At 40.4% G+C, this 16,282-nt stretch overlaps 1 protein-coding gene across 1 annotated transcript in view; it reads left to right on the top strand.

Annotated features, from left to right (window-relative positions):
• The first annotated feature begins 1,209 nt into the window (after positions 1-1,209).
• Positions 1,210-16,282, top strand: part of syt9b (synaptotagmin IXb) — a 44,081-nt gene continuing 29,008 nt past the window's right edge. Inside the window, exon 1 of the mRNA XM_042496228.1 lies at positions 1,210-1,357. Coding sequence (XP_042352162.1) covers positions 1,210-1,357 — 148 coding nt within the window. The remainder of the gene's footprint in view (positions 1,358-16,282) is intronic.

Below are 16,282 nucleotides of genomic sequence, written 5' to 3' on the forward strand. Positions count from 1 at the left end.
AAAGTGTTGCAATGAAACTTTTGTTCAGTAAATACAGTGTCGGTCTGAGTCAAAAAGTCCAAGGCTATTTTCATAACCAAACTGGCCCTGACAGTAGGACCATCTTTTAGTTACTTGACATCAGTTTGATAATCAGCCTTATGCAGCTTTAACACTGGCAACTGGTATAACAAAAGCTTCACAGTCTGGTTATTCTTACGTTGCTTGGAGCCTTTGTTGATACACTGAAAGATCCTCCCCTAATTCTTCACAAACACACAGAAAGAGACGGAGCGACTGAGACGGCGAGGCCTTTATTAGCTCCATCACCAGGGCTTTAATGTGACATTTATCTGTCGTTCATTACCTCCACCAGTAAAGGTCAGACTCGTGCATGAGGGCCCTCACAGGTGCTTGGGCCCCTGATCTGATACCCAGCAGCACATGAGGATATTACTTCATTACTCATGTTTTTACCTGAGAGGAATCGCATCTTTGACTTTACTTATTTAACAAAGGGAGAAAAAAGCAGGAACGCTGGGAATTCATGACATTTGCAGTGAAGAGGTTAGGCACACAAAGATCTCCACCGGCGTTTCCTCAGAAGACTTCTCCCTGAAGTGTGCAGGCTGCTGCTGCTGCTGCCTGGATAGCAAGGAGATGTGTTGGAGGGGGGGTAGATGGAGGCAGAGCTTCCTGTCTGTCTCTCAGCATCCCAGCGCGTTGAGAGATAATTGAGCGCAGTGAAAGCCGAGCATTCATTCAAGGACCTTGACTGGCGTTGCTGAAGCCTGGAGGCTCGGGAGGGATTCAGCAGCATCGCGGAAAAACGGACAGGAGATAAAGCGGCAAAGTGAGACAGAGATAAAGGAGTGAACAGAAGGGAGGGGGAAAAGAAGAGTAAGAGAGGAGCGTGTTGCGCGCTGGCCCTGGAGCCTTATTTCATCGCTGAATAACAAAACTATGCAAAGGCGGATTTTCTAACCGATGAAAACTTATCTACTCTTTGCTGAAACCTCAACCAGTCACTCAAAACCCACCTAAACTTTGGATTTCACTGGATTTCGCGGATGCGTCGAGCGCACCGGACCTATCCAGGGGTGTAGTCGTAGTGATTCTGGTGCGTCTTTGCGCTGATAGAGGGAGTGTGTGTGAGACAGAGCTGTGTGAGAGAGAGGTGGTGGAGGATCAGCCGGAGTGGCCGACAAGTCAGAAGGATGCTGGAGGGCAATGCCTGCAGAAAGAGAGGATGAGATTTGTCGAAAGGCGCTGGAACTGCTCTCGGACCTGTGCTCCAAGGGAGAAGTGCAGGACGACCACTGCCTGGATTTCATTTACTACTTCAGGGACCTGGCCAGACCGCGTTATACAGACTCAGGTCAGACTCCAAAATCTTCTCTCTTAGAGTTTAAAGCGCACTGGAGTTTTATTGCAGGAACCTGCAGCTGTGCCAAAAATGATCTAAAAATATGCAGTGTGTGGTGAAATTGATAGTTTAATGATTTCATGTTTTTACAAGAGCATCCAGTAGACTTAAGCCCCAAAAAGACACATTTCCTTTTAAATGCAGTTTCCCTTAAACTTTCCAAATTGGGATTAAAGATTAATTGTGAAATGTAATTCTTCCATCTGTGTTTGTAATCCATCCTCTTGCTTTCAATTTTAAAGAATTAATTTGTAGATTTAAGGGGATCTTATATCAACAGGTGTGTGCATTAACTAATATAAAATTGACTTTGTCACTTATCTTAAAAGAGGAGAAAACCCTGAACCACACTGTTTCACTGTATTCCCTCTGAACTAAAAGTCAGAAGAGTGTGATCTGTAAACTTGTTGCATGCACCCATTTGCACCAGCAAGAATCTACAAAACATTTTAGACCTATAACTGCAAAACAACATCCACCATCCTTCCTCGAGCAGACTGAACCGTGCAAGTGTTGGTTTCTCTTTTAGACTGGCAGGCTGGAGTGAGAGAAAAAGCCCCACCCGATATTCCCCATAGCTCCCAGCAGCACTTTGCAGGTCTATAGCAAAACAATAAGAGAATTAATCCAGTAGATTCCTCATTATGGAATACATGGCTGGAATTTCTTAAATACTGGCATTAGAAATGTTATTCTGATCAGTCAGGAGAAGAAATTCTGGCACACTTTGAAACTTTATAAAGGCATAATTTGTACTATAAATGATGTTACAACTACACTGCACATTACATCAAAACTAATCCCCAAGAAACCTGTAGGAATATTACAGTGATATCACTCAGGGATTGTCCCTAAATAGCAGTAAATGTGAATTATTTTCTTCATGGAGGATTCTAAAAAGCCAGTCATCTCTACTGTACTGTGATAAAATGTTCAGTACAGTGTGTGTGCATTTGTGTGTGTGTGTGTGTGTGTGTGTGTAGCTTGGGACTACATATACATATCAGAGCACGTAGGCTACTTGATAATGTAGCATGCATGTAATCTTATGCATATATGGTCTCCGGTGTACATACAGTACAGGCCTCTTTGCTCAGTCATACCTCTCCTCTTTGTGTGTGTGTGTGTGTGTGTGTGAGTGAGTGTTTACATGTATGCTGGCCTTTGTCAATAGCAGCTGTGGCTGGGCCGCTGCCTTTAAACATGTTACAATCCATCATTAAACATGTATGATGAAGAGGAAGTTCAAGCTACCAGAGTGGTTCCCCTGAGGAGCTATGACCCACTTTCTCTTGTATTAGACTGCTCTAAATGCACACACACGGGCACGGCCGCACGGCCGCACACACACACAGAGTTTGATACACAACAAACAACTACCTCGTCCAGTGGAGAGGGCGAGAGACTGGCTACTGGTCTCTGATACTGGAAGTTTTGGGAGTTTCACTTTTCTTTTTTTTTAGTTTCAAAAAGGCTCTGTCAAAACAAGTGGTTTCACGCTCAAAGAAGGAGCCCCAGGAGGAATCAGTTCCTCTGCTTGAACTAAAACAGACGCATAATGGGCCCACATGAGACCAGGATGCACACTTCTTGATCCAATGTGAATGTGCAAAGTAGTTCTAAGTCATTTAAGGCAAAAATTAGTATCAGTACATCTTGAATTAAAAGTACAGTAGCAAGCTAAAGGCATGCAGTAAGTGTTATAGTAGGCTATCACTGATTAATATTTTGTTAAGATGCGAAAGGAAGGGATTTGTTGAAGTTTAATAACAATACTGGCATACTATTGGTGTCTATCAACTGAAAAGTCAGCCTTGAAAACTTTGTACACATCTCATTGAATGGGGGTGTTTTAACATAAAGACTTAAGTTTCCACCAACACGTTTTCGTCCCAGGTTGCTGTGGACTTCCACTCCTACATATTATGCTCAAGGTGTCCTTCTGAGTCTGCTGTTGACGTTCTGTGATGGCGCTACCATGATGTCAACAAATGCACATGGTGGGATTGGGCTGCACGTGGTTTTGTTTAGACAGCACAAGCACATGGCAACCAACACCTGGGCTTCAGCAAAGGTATGTGGTGTAGAAAAAAAACATCACATTCAGATGGAAAGCAAACACTGGACTCCGCATGTAATTACGGGTATGGGGACTTTTGTGCCCCGTGTCCTTAAATTATGTTGTTGGGATGGGTCAAACAAACAGGACTTTCCTCCAGCAGACCAGTGCGCGTGTCCCATGTAAAACCCAGTGAAATATGATTTATTTTAAGATACATCGTCACCATGTTTCTCTTCCAAAACCTAATCTATGTAATTTATGTGATCTACCAAATTTTACTTTCTGGCGAAAATCTTAAGGGAACACTGCAAATTCCACAATAACAGTTACAAAATGACGACTCCTTTGTAGATACTGTACATGTTAAACGATCAATTAACCTTAAAAATGTAGGTAAAATAGTACTAGGTCTTCACCAAACTGAGCAGGACGTTCAAACCAGACATAGACTGAACTTTCCTAATATCTGAGACTAAATTGAAGAACATTATGGCCTCTTACCCTAAACTATAACATACTTGTCTGTTACTTTGTATAATATCCCCTATGTGCTCTGGAGGGCTCATTCTGTGCCTGATATAAATTTGTGAAAAATTATTCCCCGGTACAAAAATGTACTCCTTTTGTATTTCTATTTTTGAGTGTGTAGTCTGCTTCTTGGTGGACCTCCATGATGGCACCAGCTGTGGGTGCTAGATTTGAGACGTAATTGCAGAGCCTTTTTCGTGGCCTCATTTGTAGTCTCAGCCAAACGTCCCCTTCCTACCTGTGTAAGTCAAGCAGGCTGAAAGGATTATATATCATATATGTATGTTTTCATACATATTTCCCAATTTAGATCAGAAAACACAATTTTGGAAAAAAAAAATAGAACTGTTAAACATCTTCTAGTTAATGCAGCTGGGATGCAAAATTATTGTAATGATATGCAAAAGCTTCTCTATTGACACCGATGTTTCAAAATGTGTTTTCCAGCTATGCCTCCTCAGCTGTTTCAAACAAAACTGTTTTACTATTAGTAATTCAGTGCTATGTCAAACTTAGTAACTATTTACAACCATGGAGTACAGTGCTGTTTTCTTGACTTACTTTACTGGCTTGTCAAATTGAAAAACATCTGATGAGGCTTAAGGCTTCTGTACAAAGTACAGCTTCACTCAGTATAATGATATATAAAAGGGAAAATTTTTCTGATGACTTTTGTGTCACTTAGCTAACCAACACTTCCACCTGACAGTTACTGGGTGCAATATGTATTAACATAAGAACTAATTCACTCATTTTATGATGCATATATCTGTACTTGATGCCTATATCTCTACTTTGTAAGCAAACTACTTAGTGCAACTGGATCCTGGTCATAAAGCACAGTCATGGAAGAAAACAACATCTCTCCTCTCTGTCAACCTTCTTATGATAAATCTCATAGCTAACAGTGTGCAAGGACCTTTTATGATGTGTTTTTTTTTTTTGGGAACAGACAACAATTTTTGCACCGAATGCTAATAGTGCCTCATGCGGATGCTCCCATAAACCTTTCTACAATTTCATTATAATTTGTAACCTTTTCACCTTTATCATTGAAGCACCTATTGCTTATGACAGAAATACACAATTTAGGAACGGAAAAGGAAACACAGGGATTGGATAAAGTACTGCGGACCATAGGACAATCAGTGCCCATGCATAACCGTAATCTTTCAACCACTGAGCCAGACCGGTTGGACCAACTGCAACCAAGAGCGGTATGATAGTACCAGGAAGCAAGAAAAAAGAGCCTGGATAAGAGCTAAGCTAACCTAAAGTAGACCTAAAGCTTCTCCCCTACCCAGCCTGGCTAATGTTTGGTTCCAGGAAAATAAAAAAAATGGGATAAGGGTCAAAAAATCAAAAACAGTTAGTGTGTACAGTTGGAGATACAGTGTCTTTTCAGGACTGTTTTAAGTTTACAGACTGGCATGTGTTCAGAGCTGCTGCCACTCAGGATAACCACAAATCAACAGTGACATTATACTTGTACATCAGCAAAAGTGTTGGTGACACGGTGGTCGCAAAAATAGTAAAATCATTCCCCAAACAGAAAGGTAAGATGAATGTAGAGATGAAGGTGCTCTCTAGAGCCAAAAATGTTGCCTGTCAGGTGACAAGGAAGCATACAACACAGCCAGAGCAAGACTGAAAGCTTGCATCAAGGAGGCAAAGTGAATGCATCAACTGCTTTGAGAAACTGGTTTTCCAGCACATCAAAAACAACATCCCAGCCAGCCTGGACACTCACCAGTTTGCTCACAGAGCCAACAGATCCACAGAGAATGCCATCTCCACTGCCCTCAGCGTAGCCCTCACACATCTTGAAAATAACAACACCTACTTCAGAATGCTGTTTGTTGATTTCTGCACAGAATTCAATACAGTCTTCTCCACGAAACTGACAATGTAAGCACTCTGGACGTGTGTAGGCTACTACACTCTGCAGCTGGATATTGGACTTATGCCAGCATCACAAAGAACCTGACACGGTTGTCACATATCTCCATTCAGGTAAAAAAAAAAAAAAAGCTAAAAAGCAGCTGGATTTCCTAATAAAACTTAAAGGGAAAATTCCCTGCCATATTCTAGTTAACTTTTACAGAAGAGCAATAGAAAATATCCTGTTTGGAAACATAACAAACTGGAATGGGATGCCCTGCTAGCTCAGTCGGTAGAGCATGAGCCTGTTTGTGTGCTTTGTTGGACAATCAAGTTGTTTTTAGGATGCTCAGGAACAGAGTGGGCTGGACTCACAAGAACAGGTCACTGCAACGCAACCTTGACCTTTGACCACCAAAATCAATTCAGTGCAAGTAGATGTTCATGCCAATTTTGAGGAAATTCCCTCAGGGTGTTCTTGTGATCACATTCACGAGAATGGTGCAGACAGACGGACAATGCAAAAGCTAAAATAAAAATATTTATTTATTTTTTTCTTGTGCAGCATAGAGGGACTACCACACTTTTCGCTGAGCAATCCTACATTGTGATGTGACAGGTGAACCTTGTAACCTTTAATAGAGCATTATGGTCTCATTCTTACGCTAGAAAACACAAGAGACTGACACAAGTCAGCATCGACGGTGATGTGCCACTGGAAAGTTGAAACGCAGACGTCACTTTCATTTTCTTGGTCTCCTAGATGAGAAATTGATTAAATGTTTGGAGAATGGGTTAGGTTTCATTACACTTTTGATTGCATTTTTTAGGTATTGTTGCTAGGCAACATAACATTATTAGTTATTTGGATTAGAAATCTTTGAGCCTCTGGTGGTTTTCTTAAATGAGCTCAATAAAGTTAATGGCTCTCATCTCATCTCCTCTTCTCTCCTCTTCAACTAATTTGAAATCCACCTATCAGTAACATGCTTTGAATCTTCCACATATAGCTACTTTCCTCGAGCTGTTATCCATGCACAAGTATCCCCCTTTTTTCCCCACTCGGCTCTGTAAAAGTTGTTTCCAGGACATTATCCCCATGCTTCCTCCTTAGATCCACACTCCCATGCCCTTTCACCTCAGCTGCTGTCTCTTATTGACCAACTGCTGACTTGGCTGTTGTAGCTTATTGAACTGTACTCAATGCTGCGCTCCCCGGAGGATGTACTGTACACTGAAGAGTTTAATGAGATGGCTCTAGCCAGGGGCCTGCTCTGACAGAGGCAGGCATTTGAACAATGAACTGGTCATAGTCATAGGCTTGGCTTAATCTGCTCTTAATAATCGTATTAACCTGCAGGTTGTATAGTTTTGTAGATTAAAATGCATGCTTTCCAGGAAAGTGGTGTCAATTTGGTTGTTTTTTCCTCTGATTTATATGTGGTTTTGGTTTTTTAAATGATGTAAGCTGTGGTTTATATTGGACCAAGAGGCAATGTTTTTTTTACTACCTTGTACTTTTAAATTATCCAGTGGGGTTTGAAAGGGTGTCCTTATAAGGTCTAAAAAGGATGAATTCTTAAATACAGCTACACAGTCTACAGCCACACTAGCTGCTCCAGTACTTTGAGTTAAATGCTACCATGTTTATGATGACAAAGCTAACATGCTGTTGCTTAGCAGGTAAATTTTCCCATGTTCACCATATTAATGAAGCATGTTAGCATGCTATTTTTAGCTATGTGGCTCTAAACAAAGTAACAAATTAAAAGTGACCTGATGGTAGTGCCAAATGCACAGTTAAGGGATCACAACATTTATTGAAATTCATTCTCAGGGAACACAATGTTTTACGAAATGTATCCGCTGTCCAGTAGTTGTTGAGATATTTCAGTTTGACCCACAATGGCAATCGACTGACCAACATCTGCCATTCCTAAAACAATTAAATCATTACTTATGTTTAGAAGTTGACATTTCCCCTCTTGGTGGTGTCCTTAATAAGTTTGCGAGAGATTTTGTCCTTTTTGGTCAGAAATGGAATTAAAAAGTGTGAAAAAATAACAATCATTTCAGAGTGAGTCAACCATTCAACTGTGATGTTTACATGATACAGCAGTTTAATTGAGGGTTATCATCTGTGTAGGTGTGCTGGATAGTAAACAGGAATGAACGGGCATCATTGAGAGTATTCTGTGTGTCTCTGATTGTTGCCTGCCCTGCTCAGGGACTAAACAGAGGATGTGATGGGCCTATAATGAACCTTCCTCAGAGGCACTGGGACCTATAACCACTCATCACCACTAATGTTTGAAACCACAGAGATGATACTGCACTAAAATAACAAAAATAAAATCAGCAGTAAAATAGGGCGGGCTAGTATGTCCCCTAACTGCCTGAAATCGGTTCAGTTCAAGGCTATTATTATGACGTATAGAGTTAATAATAAGAAACACAAAGAAGCACAGACAGGCTTTGTGTGGCCGTCTGTGTTTAAACAGCCAAGTATCCTAAGGAATTCTTATTTGATAAACCTTCAGCATGTGATTTGTGTACGCTCAAGTAGAAATGCAGGAATTAGTGTGAGTAACAATGGTGAGATCTGGGTGGTGGATGAGTGTTTGATGAAGTTTGACCTTCAATCTTTAGGCTGCAGTTTGTTTCTCATCACACAAGTTAATACTGCTGTTTTCATACTTTCTTCTTTTCTTTCCACAATCATTTACTAACTTGTAAAAGTGTTTTAAATGTCTAACCCGGACCATACCTTATCCATTGTTTATTTTTTGCCACATTGTTTTTTTCAACTTTTTTTTTTTCAGGTCATCAGTGACTGTTTTGAATTGCTAATCTGATCTGAGGTTAGACTGCAGAAGTCAAGAACCAGGCAAGGCCAGATCATTCAGGATAAAGGATTTGTAGATTTTTTATGTACAAACAATTTTATATGTTTCCACTTATATACAATGCAGACTGTGACAAGTAAAGGGTGTGTGTATTATGTGTGCAGCGTGGAGTCAAAGGTATTCATACCCCTCCTGTTGTCATTATGAATGCAGTTGACCAATGGCCGTATCCTTCTAGCCTCTATGAGCAAAGGACACACATAAGGACTGGTATGAATCTTGCTGATTGGTTGCTTTGTCTTTCATTTAATTTGACCCAATAACACCATCATCCTATACTTGCCTTTTAAAAGCCAACTAAACACATACATTGAGTTCTGTTAATGCCAATTATGCAGGAAAGCTTGAAGTATCGACTTTGAATAACTCCTTTGCCTTGTTGTGTTTTGACGTTATTCATGAATACTTATTTTACTTAAGATACGTCTGCATGGCCTAATTTTCTAGAATGGTTACATTTTTAGGTGTTCTCTGGTTGTTCTTGGACTTGAACTGATTAAAGCTATCACCTATGTCACACTTTAGAGGCTTCCTGTCTCATGTAAGACTGTTTCAGAATCAATGTTCTTGCAAATTGTTTTTTGGTGTCAGAAGTCCTTTGTATCCTCCAGTCTCCAGAAATAAACCCAGCAATCCTGCAGCCTTAAATCATGAGGTGAAGCTGCATAGCTTTATTTTCAATTCATCACAAAGTGGCTCAGTGAATGTGACAAGGGGGGGAGTCCACACAAGAGATTTAATAAAAACAATCATAAGAATAACTTAAATGAAAAATTGAGGGTGTAGATCAGCAAAGTCAGTCATGAAAGCCATGCATGGATGTGTGCCAGGTATGTGGTGGAGGTGTTGAAGGTGCAAAATCAAAAGGCAGCAATGTGGGGTGGATGTCTGCTGAAGAAAAAGAGAGAGTGAGTGAACATCTTGGCCAGTTTTTCTTGCCTGCAAGGCCCAGGTCAATCTAATCAAGGAAAAGACCCTCCCATGTCAGCCAACTGCCTGATTAGGTTGGCCAGGACATCCTCCAAGACAGAGGGAGTGGCATCACCCATTATAGACCTGAGGTTACTCTAATCAGAATTTTCCTTCTCTGAACCTCTGCTGTTTTGGAGGTTATTTTTTGTTACTTTGATAAGTGCTTCACCTTCAATCATTCCCAAAGCTCTGGAGAGATGGCTCAGACATCTTTGTGGAGTTCAGTAGGTCTTTTATTTTGATCAGCTGGCTTCCTGGTGCCACATATGCTGTAGTCCTTTGTTATTATATTCGTTCTCTCTGGAACCTAAACCTGCATGGCCTCATCCATTATGGGCCAGGAATTATCCTGATGACATCTTTCAAGCTTTTTTTCCACTATTATACTCTTAAATCTGTCTTCCTCAGAGCCAGTTGGAGCGTGATCAATAGTGTGGCATCTGTCAGCTTGCAGCCCAACAGAAAGATCACAAGCTAACAGAAGAATTGTCAATACCTTTCAATCGATTCCATTGACAGGTTGTACATGTACCATAGGTTGTGGAAAAGTCTGTTGCCAGTTTATTGATGAAGACTGGACATACATCTCCAGGATTATATTACAGATACGCCTGCTTCACCTTTTCTCCATTGGTAACCGGTAGTTGAATTGATTGTATGGTTGCATTCAGCTCTTGAACACATCTCACATCTTTCAACCCCTCGAAGGTGGCAGGTGGCCAAATGTATAACTCTTTCCATGTGAAACCATTTAATTGGTTTAATGTATTGTACCTTCAAGTTAAAAAAAAAAATAATTTTGCTTTAGTCAAAGCTCTGAAAACAAGCTAAACAAACACGTAGTTATAAAATTAAAACTAAATATCTGACAAAATGGCTTGCTAAGATATGCAGCATTTGGTTATTTGAAATGATTAGTGAGGCTTTGTGTGTATTTTGTCGTTTGTGTTTGATTGGAATTTCGACAAACATTCCTTGAAAAGCAATCTGTAGTATCGGGCGTGTGTCCCAGGGAAAAAGCATTTTTATTCCTGATGATAATGGAGGCAGAGTACAAAATGAAAGAGACCGGGCTGTCACAGATAAAGGGAGGGGGAGAGAGAGAACTGAAAAAGGCAAGCTAAATAATCTGCCAACACTTTTAGTGTGCAATGTGACCAAGGCTGTACAGACAATAATCACTGGCTGACCTGGATAACTGATATTGCAGAAAAGTCAAAATTTGTTTATTTAAAAAGAAGATATGTAGTTATAATAGGCATCTTATTATTTATTTTTTATATGCTCGATTCCCAAACCGATATATGGAACCAGCCACTTTTCCCGCCAGACTGACAAACTTTCTGTTGCGTTACACCAATTAGACCAGTTAGACCCAGCACTTTTACTGGAAACCCAAAAACTTAGAGTTCAGATTTCATCTATCAGGAAGGGATACCCAAGTGGAGCCTGTCTGAGATCAGCCCATTTTCATTCCGAAAAAAATCTGCTGCCTTGTCAGTGCTTATGGCAGAAGATTGTGATGCCAAAAGTCACTTTTTGTGTCCGCATTATGGCATATCGTGCTGGACAGAACCTGTTGCCTGTGCATTACATACACAGCAGGATGGAGACAAGTTGAAATGCTGCTGGCAATGATGTAAAAAGGAGCACGAGGGTGCCAGCAGGCTAGGTCAGAGCGTTGGTGGATGGATCCAACAAACCCTGGACTTTCATGAGGGAGTCCAGTATTTGTTTTCCTTGTGAATGTGATCTTATGTTTTTTATTTTTCAGTTTACATCTTACCATGTGCCCCCTTCCCCTAAAGCTAATGATCCATGCCACCACATGCATTTGTGTCCCAGCATTGGTTGCCATGTGCTTTTGTTGTCTAAACGTAACCATGTGCACCATGTGCTTATGTAGATAACACAGTAACAGCATCCCGGAAGGTAAACAGCAGATGCAGAAGGATACCTAGACCATAATATGTAGACGTGTAGGTCTGCAAAGTGGTAATATGTGACGACTTAGAATGTGAAGGTGTTGGTTGGGGCTGAGCCCCAACCGGCCTACTTTAACCTCTGGACACAAACACACACTCGAAGGTTAATTAATAAATCCTTATTTCTGCTTGAAAGTTCTCTAGCAACAAATGTGATGGTACATCTGCCTGTGTGAGAGTGAGTGCATGTCACAATAACACAAATTAAACGTGAAACTGGCAGAAACATTTAAGTTTGACAGTCCTGTTGGCTCTCTTTCTGCTTCATTTGCTACCTATTCTGAGGTTCAATACCACAGCATAGCTGGATAATCAGCCACCCTAGATTGTGTTGTTGATTCACACAACGCCTCATCAAAGGGAGATTTTGTCCAAATCAATAAAAGCAGCCATCTGTGTCTATTCGCTTTGGGGTTTTAAGCTTGTTTCACTTCAGAGGCAGGAGATGCCTCTGCCAAGGCTTCTATCAGAAAAATCGGTTCGCATTGATGGACAATGAGAATCTGACTCTGATCTCTTTAACTGATGTGCTTCCCAGTGGCGAGACATTTTCTCTGATGCAAAGCAAGTGGCTTCAAGACCTTTATAGTATGTCTTTTATCATGTAACGTCTGTGCAACAATCTGTTGATAACGATTGTGTAAATGTGTCTCATTTTTGACTGTAAAGAGATACTCTGCAATGTTGTTCTCATACCCGAACTTCCAAACTTGAAACCTAGCACACTCCATCTAGTTACTTTGACACATTAAGTTTTTCATACTTGCATTTACCATGATAATGGTGGCAGAGTTAGAACTCTTAATCCTTGGCTCTTTTATCAGCAGTGGCCAGCTACACTGGCTTTAAAAAAACAAAAAACAAAAAAAAAAACTAAAATTTATTTCAATAAACAATGGAGTATTTAGGTCAATAAGGTCAGTAATGAAAGCCATGCATGGATGTGTGTCAGGTGTGCTTTGGAGGAGTTGAAGGTGCAAAACCAAAAAAAGGGAGTGATACTCAGTGGATGTCTGCTGTAGGAAGCGAGTGGAAGAGTCAACATCTAGCCCATCTTTTACAGCCTGGAAGGCCCAGGTGAGCTTAAGCAAGGCAACGACCCTCCCATGTCAGCCGATTGCTTGATGAAGTTTGCCAGGACAGCCCCCAAGACAGCGGGAGGGGTGTCACATTTTGTTTGATTGAAATGATAAAAAAAAGATATTAAATATGCACTTGATACAATCATAATTTTTTTGCAGGACTGAGGCTACATATCTCAGGCAAAAAGTCAGCATTGCTACCAGGTAATGATGACTAGAGTTCTGCACAGGCCTAAAACGGAGACAATAGATGGTTGTGGCCTGTTGTGAACATGGCTTTTTTTTTTTTTACCTTACCAGTAAATCCACAAAAATGAACTATGACATTCTCCTTGGCTTTGGAAGTACAGTAATATTGGGTTATGGTACGGATGCAGCAGTTAGCTGGACATGTGCATTTTGGGAGCAGACCCCCAGATTAATCCACTCTTTACAATTTTGCTAAGATGTTTTTGTATTGGAAAATCTTAAACAACAACAACAACAACAACAAAAAGACCCAAAACTCTTTGAATATCAATTGTAATTTTTACTGTAGACTAATGTGCTCTGCTTTAATATGGGAGGAGTTTAACTAACAGTCAATTTAGTTTTTTAGTCATTAATTATTTCACTGTTTCAAGGATAGTAGAATAACAGTAACACCATTAAAAAGTGTTCAAAGTATAAAAATGACATTTGTTGACTGCATGTACAGTAAAGGTAAAGAGTGCTTGTTTTAAATTATGACTGAGATTGACATGTAGGCTGCGTATGTTCTTTGTACCAAAAGTACCAAATGAGAACTCAGCAGGAGATTTCACTGCCTTATTAACCACTTAGAGTTGGATGTAACCACCTCTAATACCTCAGTAAGTATTACACTCTGTATACTTGCACCAGCTATTCCTTCATGCATATTCAAATAAACTCAAGCAACCCCGCCACAGACAATTACACTAATCAAAAACTCTCTAACCTTTTATAATTATAATTGTCAGCTTCCTTTAGCTTATTGATTATTGGAGCTTCTGAATCCAATTAACTGCCACCAGCTGTACAGGGTTTAGGCCTTAGTGCCTTGATTGCACCCTGGAAAGGGACTTGAAAAGCAGAGACACCCTGTTGCTTTACAAAAAGCACTTACAAAGGCAGTTGAATGAAGCCTCAGGCTGTTTTACTCATTAACAAGCCAAAAAGGGAGCAATAGGGTTTTCAATATTTTTTTTTGACTCAAATATTTTGACTTGAATGGAAAGTGGTTGGCCTCAGACAGACACAGGATTTACATGAGAAGACATTACTGATATGAGCTGTAATTTCATTTAGATACTGTAAAGCTGTATTTTGGGTGTGAAATGAGACTCTTATCAGCACCCACAATGTTATCATAGAGTGCATTTAATAATTTCATACCTATCGTTATTGTAATATGACATGCGTCTGTTTCCATTATTGCTGTGCCTCTCTCCCCCTCTCTCTTTTTCTTCCCTTTTTGTCATGATTGTATTTCAATTGTTATTTATGACATCTATTGCACGTCTGTCCGTCCTAGAAGAGGGATCCCTCATCATCTTCTGCCCCCCCATTCTTTTTCGGGAGTTTTTCCTTAGGTGATGTGAGGGTCTAAGGGCAGAGAGATGTCGTACGCTGTAAGGCCCTCTGAGGCAAACCGTGTTTTGTGTTAATGGGCTTTATAAATAAAATTGACTTGACTTGACTTGACTTGAAATATTTCTATTTTTAATGAGACAAATGCATCAACTATTTGGCACATCAAAGAGCACGGTGAACTAAGCTGCATGCTCTCAATCTGTGCCAGCTGAGAACACAAGCCCTGCACTGTGTTGGGACACACTGTATATCATTTCTCCACTGCTTTCACGTTATTCCAGCTGGTGCCCAGTGTGGAGCTGCATATGGCTTGCTGTGTTCTGCCCGCCTCATTTCACAAATCTTACGGCTGAATGTGCTATAATAACACAGTGCTTTGCAAACACATATTTAGGCTCATTTAGATTAAGGCCTATTTTATTTGACTATTAATATAGAACAAAATGTATTGATTAGTTTTTTTTTTTTTAAAAAAAAAAAAAACTTGTTTAAAATGAGTTGTGGACTCCCTGCTCAGCGTCAACTGCAGACAGACACTTTTAACAGAACAGAACATAATGGAGCTTTGGTGAAATTTTTCACCGTCAAAGTGCTCGTTATCTTTTTTCTGAAGTTGGTGGAGACCAAAATAGAGCTACATAGAAAGTGAATTGCATGTTACATAACGAACATTCTGATTTTAGCCCAAAATAGGATCCAAGTGGTGTCAAGTCCTTCCCTAATCTGACGATTTCCCAACATAAACCACAAGTTAATGTGTTTAAGCTGTACGTCACATACGGGCGCTAAAGGGTACCCAAGTTGTCAAATATTGCTGCTTTGCAGTAGACTTCTGGGTCTACATATTACACTCTAAGTATCCTTCTGTCTGCTATTGATGTTTGGGGATTGCGCTATCTCAGTGTTAACAGAAGCACATTTAGGGATAACGCTGTATGTGCTTATGTTTGGGCAACAAAAGCACATCGCAACCAATGCCAGGATGTCAACAAATGCACATGCTGGCAGGGATGATTAGGTTTAAGAAAAAGACACATGGTAAGGTGAAGGAAAAATAAACATCACTTAGACGGGAGGTGAACGCTTGACTCCCACATGAAAGTCCAGGGTTTGCTTGAGCCATCCACCAACCCTACTACCTTTCTTATAGAGACCTTTATGCTCCTTATATCACGTCGTTACTGGCAGCGTTTCAACCTGATGCTGTCCAGCGGCGTATTATGCGGATGAGACAGCTTCTGTCCAGCTGCATTCTCAAGAGACGCTGATCGTCAGCGCATTGTGCTGCCATGGCAGGTGCCGTCCAGCAGCGTATAATAACACCGCGCCTGAAATGGCACCGCACATACAACCAAGAGTTCAAATTGTATTTTATTTTTTCACCACATTTAAAGCTGGTGAAATTGTGAGGGGAAATAGTAGCTACTTGCAAAGTGTGTGGAGAAGAAGTCCCTAGTGGCACTTATAGTATTGTAAAAAACTTTACAAGCTTCAAGTCATTTTCAAGCTCAAGCTTTTATACTTGGAAAATGTGAAAAGAGCCAACTAACAGATTCATTGATTACATATTTGCATTTTCTGTAGAAAACTGAGAGGGTAAATGAACACTAAATGACAAAGCAGTACTGATTCTGCACTGCTGTCTGTGGGCTGACATGTTAGCTGCACCCTAATCAATGATATCCCAGCAGGTCTTTTCCTTTTGACAGCTGATGGAAGCTGTGACATGACATCACAGTGGCTAAAAGTGGAACATGAACATAAACAGCAATTAAAAAGAAATGAAAGAGATCCCGAGCACCCTACATCCATGTTCACAGCCACATCTGTAAGCCAATGATCATTGTTGCTATGGATACAAGTCAGCA

This window comes from Plectropomus leopardus, chromosome 11 (assembly GCF_008729295.1).
Source record: "Plectropomus leopardus isolate mb chromosome 11, YSFRI_Pleo_2.0, whole genome shotgun sequence".
NCBI classification, from domain to species: domain Eukaryota; kingdom Metazoa; phylum Chordata; class Actinopteri; order Perciformes; family Serranidae; genus Plectropomus; species Plectropomus leopardus.